This window comes from Hippocampus comes, unplaced genomic scaffold (genome assembly GCF_001891065.2).
Source record: "Hippocampus comes isolate QL1 unplaced genomic scaffold, H_comes_QL1_v1.1 scaffold147, whole genome shotgun sequence".
In the NCBI taxonomy this organism is placed as follows: Eukaryota; Metazoa; Chordata; class Actinopteri; order Syngnathiformes; family Syngnathidae; genus Hippocampus; species Hippocampus comes.
Window position 1 is genome coordinate 25,713 of NW_017805009.1, and position 7,277 is coordinate 32,989.

At 43.4% G+C, this 7,277-nt stretch overlaps 1 protein-coding gene across 1 annotated transcript; it reads right to left on the reverse strand.

Annotated features, from left to right (window-relative positions):
- Nucleotides 1-579: 579 nt before the first annotated feature.
- Nucleotides 580-6,553, reverse strand: zfand5a (zinc finger, AN1-type domain 5a). Its single transcript, XM_019862750.1, has 6 exons — nt 6,326-6,553; nt 3,596-3,757; nt 3,042-3,144; nt 2,862-2,947; nt 2,268-2,396; nt 580-2,189 (listed from the first exon to the last, which is right to left on the reverse strand). The coding sequence occupies exons 2-6, from the start codon at nt 3,753-3,755 to the stop codon at nt 2,041-2,043; spliced, it is 627 nt and encodes a 208-aa protein (XP_019718309.1). The 5' UTR covers nt 3,756-3,757; nt 6,326-6,553; the 3' UTR covers nt 580-2,040.
- Nucleotides 6,554-7,277: the final 724 nt, after the last annotated feature.

The following is a 7,277-nucleotide window of genomic DNA, read 5'->3' on the forward strand; positions in this document are numbered from 1 at the left end:
TCTTCTATTGTCCTCGGCCGGTGTCCAAACAATGTGATCTCTGCCACTCTCTGTGACAGGAACACCACATGAGCACGCCTCAGCTGTCTGAGCAGCTGTTGCGGTGACGTCATCTGTGAACTCACTCCCAACAGGAGTGTGAAAGAACAGATTGTTTTTGAAGCATACACACTCTGTGCGTACAGTACGACCTTCATCCATTAAAAATGCAACACTAACACTTCCTGTGTGACCCCGACAAGGCTTGAATGACTCTTGTCGGTGTTATTCAATGAGTGTTGTCAGGTCTCCGTAATAACACGAAGTTCAAGCAACCGGTTTAGCTGAGATGAGGTATTACAGTGTACACAGGAGGTGCCACTCGCTATTGTTTTCCTGGCAATTCCTACACTACTGTGCTGAGTCATCCTTTGTGATGTCATTTTATTCACAAGAGCAGGTTTCTGGTTTAAAGTAGCAAAATGAGGATTGCAGCTTTATCTTTATATGCTTCAATAGTAACAGTAATCGCATTGCATGACTGTGCTGTTTACAGTCACACACAATCTAATAATATACAAAGTACACACAAAACCATTGTTAATGTCTCTCTGTACAGTTTTATTTACAAGATACTATTCTGTGGTAATGCTGGAGAGCAGGATTATATGCAATACATAAATATCAACAGTTTGTTGTTTTTTCATTGTTTTGTACAAATTTGCATATAACTAAGAATCAGAAACGGGGAGAAAAAAAATCAAAACGGATACATAGTTGTCTTAAATGAAAAACACTGGGAACATGAACAACTTGTACGTACAGTCAGGCAGCCATGAAAATAATGCACACACACACAAACATACACGCGCGCACACACACTCACGCGCTACATATAATTGTGGTAGTCTAGTATATTTTATTTCATTTTAATCTACCTCTGGCATGCTCCTGTAGTTTTCTGTAAACATGTGCTGATAAACCTTGTTTCTGCGCGCACGCACGCTGTGCTCACATGAATGTTCGGTTAGCACACTTAAAATGAATAAAACCCAAAGACAAAATCATGGTTCACATATTCTAACTGCAGATATGCATTGCATACATGTGCCAACATCAGAACAATATCAGTATGTGGAAGGATGCATGAGCGGGGGCAAAAATAAACATAATTGTCTCAGCAAGTAAAAATGCCTGCAAACCAACTAGATTGAGGCCATATTTTCTAAAAACGCTCCTGTAGACGAAGAGAAATTCATGCCTAAATTCCATTCCTTGTAGCCAAGATTGATCTGTGAGGCATCCACCCTTCCTTCCAGCCTGTCACTCACGTACAAGCTCGTTCACCCTGCTCACTACTAGGGTTTGAATTCAGTGAAAATGAACGTGTATTTGTCCCTGCCCTGCACTGTACCTCCACAACTAAACAAGACTGAGCCTCATCACAATCAAACCAAACAGTCAATATAAGAATGCTGATCTGAGGGGTCACTTAGGCGAAAGAGAGGTGCCTTGCTTCTCTGCCGAGGTCACAGCGGAAGAGCACACGCAGTTAGAGAGAAAAGAAGGCTAACAGAGCAGCTGTGAGGTAGGTCAAGCCGGGGAAGACAAGGGACAAACTAACAGAACTTCTTGTGCAACATTTGGGGGTCTCAATTCTCGATGTGGTTTCTGATGCTTGACAGGGAGTGAGCAAGAAGGGTGGTCTACAGTTTGGCACACTGTATGCCTGGTTAGGGTGAGAGAAGCGCAGTTTGCCTCCGACATTTACTTCGGGCTGCTCTTTCTAAGACAATATGTATTCCTGGGAAGAAAAAGTCACACCACAGAAAATATGATAAAACTAACAAAATGGATTAATCAAAAGGGGAGCAAAGTGATCATTCATGCATCTCCCTCAGACAGGATTCTCTTTTAATGTCTTGTTGAGGTTTTAATTTTGTAAATCGAGTTCTTGCCATCCTCACTTGGCCACAAATGCCAGTGTTCAATTCCAAAGGTGAAACACTCGAGTCTTTTTCCAAAAAGTGTTGTCTTCATCATTGCCACTTGCACCATGACCTATATTCTCTGGATCTTGTCGGCCACCACCACGGGGTTCTCCTTACGAATCTTGGCGGCCGCCTCAGCTTTGTAGTCATAGGGACAGTTGTGCTTGTCAGAGTACCGGTGGATACCACAGAAGAGGTTTCCACAGCGACAGTCAAATCCTGGAAGTAGAGAAGTTGACAACGGTTGAGGACAATAATAACGGAAAGACCATTTTAAACAATGTTCCCACCACATACCTGTAAGGCCCACCCTCTTGCGGCACATGAAGCACCTGTTCTTCTTCGGCTTGGACGAGTCATCCTTGCTGTCGTCGCTGCTCGAAGAAGCTATGGGAGTTGCGCTAGAGGCAGCAGGCTGGTTTACAACTGTAGATGAGAGAAAAAATATCTAATTTTTTAAAAGGACAAATGATCTCATCTAAGTTGCAAATGCAGCAGAATTGGGACACTTCTTTGAAGTGATGCCAGCACAGTAAATTACAACGAAAAACTAAATGCAAATGTATCCTTTATCTATTGTACACCATTTTCCTTAGCATCACTCCATGTTACCCAGACAGTAATTTATGTAGGCTCCATCTTGAAATTACCCCTTTCTGCCCTGTTGAGTGGGCTTCTGCTAGCCAGCATCTAATCCAAAAACGTCTTCTGGTGTGGAGTTATTTTTAAACAGGTCTATTTCTAGACAGCGTTGCTTTCTTAGATGCAGAAAGAAAACCCCCGTGGTTCAGTGGATGGAATGTAACATGGCCTCACAGAAGACTGCGCGTGAGCAGTCACCTGCATGTGCATCAAATGTCTGCTCAAATATGCGTGCGCGTGCGTGTTTACCAGGTTCTAGGGATTCAGGCTTGTCCTCTGTCGAGATGCTCATCTCTGTCATTTGTTGAGTCACAGGAAGAGATCCTTGAATAGTTCTGTAGGTGTGGGGGGAAAAAAGGGAACATGAGGCAAAAGCAGGAGAGCAGCATCCAGTCAGCATACAGTAAGAGCAAATCACTTGATACCGACCTAGACATGTCTGGCGAGGAGGCAGGGCGGGCATCAACCTTGGCTAGACTAGCTTCTAGTCTCTGGATTGCAGACACCTCTGAGGTAGGACTAGAAGTTGAGCCTGCATGAGCACAAATTTAGCAACGTTAGACAGCACTCACAGCACAACATGATCATTGAGCTCTTGAGAACATTCAGTCAGATGCTAATAAGATCTCTGTTTTATACCCTTTTCTTCACTTAAAATTATAGAGCTAGTCTACTGTTAAGATTTTGATGGTTGACTCCCAAGATTGACCTTATAAGTGAATGTAACCTTGAATAATGTCATTAAGGAAAACAGCTGTCTTTCATTACGCTGAGTGGAAAAACAGAGCGGGAGGGTAGGGTGTGCTGGGAATACACACTCGCTGAAGGAGAGTCATAAATGAATTTCAAAACAATTCCTCTTGGTCCTTTAGAGACCTAAACTTTAGCTATAGGAGCACTCGGGTTATATTGTTTTGCAAGGTGGCTAATCCAAAAATTGAAACCGAGTCCACCTTTTCATATTTTGTTGTGGTCTAACATACCCATAGGGCTAAGGGGGCTCATCCGGTCGCTGCTCTGTTGCCTTGTCAGGTGTTCCTTGTAGCATACAGAGCACATTCCATTGGTTCTTGGGTTGCCATAGAAACCACAGCCTGTGGCACACAGCATGGGCACCGGACTCTGGTTTGTCTCTTGGGCCATTGCTGATAAGATGAGAAGGAAAAGAGTGTGATTACATTATTCTGAAAACCTGAAACACCAGATGAATGTGTGAAGAAAATCACCACCTGACAGAAAATGGAGCATTGTTCAACCTTCACCGCCCTCCCCTTGAGTGAGTGCTGCCAACAGTTGCCATTACTCTCCCTGGAGCTGACGCACCATTTGTCATCAAGGAAACCTCACCCCTCATGATCTATCAGCATGATGACGCCATCCTACTTTTGTCCATTTCATAGAACATTGTGTAAATACTGTTCTCAATTTTACTTTCGTACTGCATAATGACCTGACTCATCACCATGTGATAATTACAATAATTACACACCCTTATTAGACAAACATAGCCGGTTCACTCTCAGCAAAAATGAAGCGAAAATAATTATGGAAATTACACCCTCTTCACTTCTCCGCAGAGACATCTTACCAAATAAGGCCTTTCAAAACTTCCTCACTTCGACACAACCCCTGCCCCCCACCCCCCTTACACACACATATCCAGTAAACATGCATGTTCTCTTGGCAAACCATGTAGTTTAATGACACTGATGTACTGCAGTGATGAAATACAAGCGGAGATTGTGGAATGGGAAACTAAACAATTCAAACAGTCCTTGATGAATGAACAGGAGAAAGGAAGGTTTAGACTAGAAGGTGTTCTGAAGCTTTAACCATGGATCTGATCAACTAATACAGACCCCAAAAAAAACAAAAACACCTTGTGCTGCAAAAAGTATCACATCCTTCTAATTTACCTTTGACACTGTTCCATAACATAGCAGCCGTTTGCTTGTCAATATTTTGGTCGCAAACCACATTGGGACAGTTTTATGTTACAAAGGGGCTGGCAGAATCATTAGTATCAGAATATCATGACACAACAACAAATGTATCCTGACCTCAACAATATAATTTCTTAAACCACCGCCTCCTACTCCTTTCCTCGTGCATGCAATGCACGTCAAGGCTTTCCTCGGAAAACCCCACAGGTGACCTTCTCTGCCTTCGCGTCACGTGTTCGTCTGCTGACTGGTGAAAATTCTTCCCTCATCAGCTCGGTAAGTTAGAGGCTCTTTGACCTCGGGCCAAATCCACCAGATTTAAAAATAGAACTGCTTTAATCAATAAGAAGTACCGAAGAATTCCAGAATTGCCTCCAGGATCAATTAAGTATTGAGCTAACCTAAGTCAACATGACTGGACATGTATAAACCATGCACTTATGGCAACAAAGGAATAGGCTTAGCATTCACATTTGAGCCCTCCTTTCTCAATCACACATGCTGGCCAGACCTTTCATTAAAAGCTCTAAAAACATTTCAAGCTGTAAAGGTTTTGAGACATGGAGAGGTGCATAAAATAACCCTTCAAATTAGCTTGGAGTTTTACCTAGATTCTCTGACCTCTTGACAGTTTAAATAAAAGTGTTCTGATAAAACGCATTGGTTTCAACAAAAGCATCTCTGAACAAATGCCTTTCTCAGCACACATAAAGCACTGAATTCTAGTGACTCGTATTATACAGGCCAGGGTTGGTCTTCCTCTTATGTTGACTATAGAGAGTATCAGCAGGAAGCTGAGCTCATATTTCAGGCCCTGCTAAAAACTACTGAGTCACATTGGACAGATCAGAACGAGACATGTTTTGTTACAGGTACCTAATTATTCTTTTTTTTAAAGAAATAAATGTAACAGAAATCGTGAACGACAGGACGTGAGGAGTAAATGTTTAGTCAAACAGTCTAGACAGTGTGCTCTCTGTTGCCTTTGTTTCTTTCTTTGTCTGCATTTTCCTTGTTTCCTGTTTGGACATTACGAGAAGAGCTACCATTTCTCATACGATTTCAACTAATTAATATATCCAAAGAAAACCCATTAATGTCACGACTTAGACCCACCAAAATAGCTCTAAAGCAACATCGACGACACATCGAATTACCCAAAAGAAGAAACTAATTTAACCACTTGGTAACGCCGTACTTGACTCTTTTGCGCAAGACTGGAATGTTTCAGCTCATTTATCTGGCTTAGCTTGTTTATTCGGCGTATAAATGTTCAACTTGTCGACAGGAATTATCTGGTTTTGGTTCCCCCATCCCCCCATCTTGGGCCATGTAGAACCACAAGAGACAGTAACAAGCACCAGCTATATCTCTCTCCCCCATGTTTTTCCTCAAACCAGACCGAGTCACGTTCGAGGGCTGCTGACGCGGATGCATAGTGCTCACGATGTTGCTGGCAAACACTTACAACGCAGAAAAAGAGTAAATACTCTCGCTCAGTTTGTTTTTTCCCCTGTAACGACGCGTTCGCACGCGCACGCACAAACACACACACACACACACACACACACACACACACACACACACACACACACACAAGAGACCGTCACGCACACGCCACCTGACCTTTCAATCCACCGTTAAAGGTCGCTATGACCAACAGTTCCTTGATTATCACAGCACCTTTCTTTTATTTATTTAACCACGACCAGCAAAAACCCACACCAGCTCTATTCAAAGAGGAAGCGATTATGAGTCCAAGAAAATCACCTGATGAAATTCGATGAGTGTCTCGCCAGGCGTCGGGGGCAAACCAACGTTTGTGGAAAAAAATGGGCGATTTGTCAGTTCCTGCTTGACGTTTTTCTCTCGCCTTTGCTTGGCGTGCTTGTCCGTTTCAAGGGTGGTTCGGATGGGTTAAGTTCCCCCTTCCTCGGCCTCGTCACTCCGGTCCTTTCTGTCTCTGGTGATCTCCAGCTCTTTCTGGGTGGATGTTTGTTTCCTTCTTTAGTAAGGGGAGTGGCGGATGGTGTCACGGGTGAAACAACGTGTCGCTATTGGCTGCTCGCGGAGCCCCAAGATTAGTTTCGCACGGCGCAAGCGCACAACGGGTCTAGCCTTTATTACACATCCCGTCGTCATCCACCTACAAGGACAACAACCTTTTTATTGAGTAATCTGTCGAAACGGGCGAGATTGTAAATGCTGAGTTCATAACAACAAACTGAAGATACAAGGGTGGATAATAACGCAGTGTTCTGTCTTTGCTGCTTGTTTTTTTTTCCACAGCAGTATATTATCTGTTAAACTAAAAAGGTTACTTTTCACGTTAGTAGAGAATCACACCCCCGCCCACGCATACATATACCCAAAGCCTCGACAATGTGAGAAGAGGCAACAAAATCGTACAGGTAAAAGCTATTGTGACCCACTACCAACAAGTGAGTTAATCCATTCCATTCATCCATTTTTCAACACCACTTATCCTGAAGAGGGTCACGGGGAGTTGCTGGAGTCTATCCCAGTTGATTTTGGGCGGGGGGGCAGACTACACCCCGAACCGGTTGCCAGTCAGTCACAGGGCACATACAGTAACGAACGACCATCCACACCCACACCATCATTGAACAGGAACTGATCCCACGCTGCCCGCACACATGTTAGGTGAGTGCACCACTACACCATTAGCGACTAAACGAGTTTATATCACCATAAACTACTT

Excerpts from the sequence above, each read along its gene's own strand:
- zfand5a (XM_019862750.1), bottom strand. The coding sequence starts at position 3,755 with ATGGCCCAAGAGACAAACCAGAGTCCGGTGCCCATGCTGTGTGCCACA. Across the intron at positions 2,397-2,861 it reads GCCTGAATCCCTAGAACCTG|TTGTAAACCAGCCTGCTGCC; the intron begins GTAAACACGCAC and ends TCTCATCTACAG. Across the intron at positions 2,190-2,267 it reads CAAGAGGGTGGGCCTTACAG|GATTTGACTGTCGCTGTGGA; the intron begins GTATGTGGTGGG and ends CTCTACTTCCAG.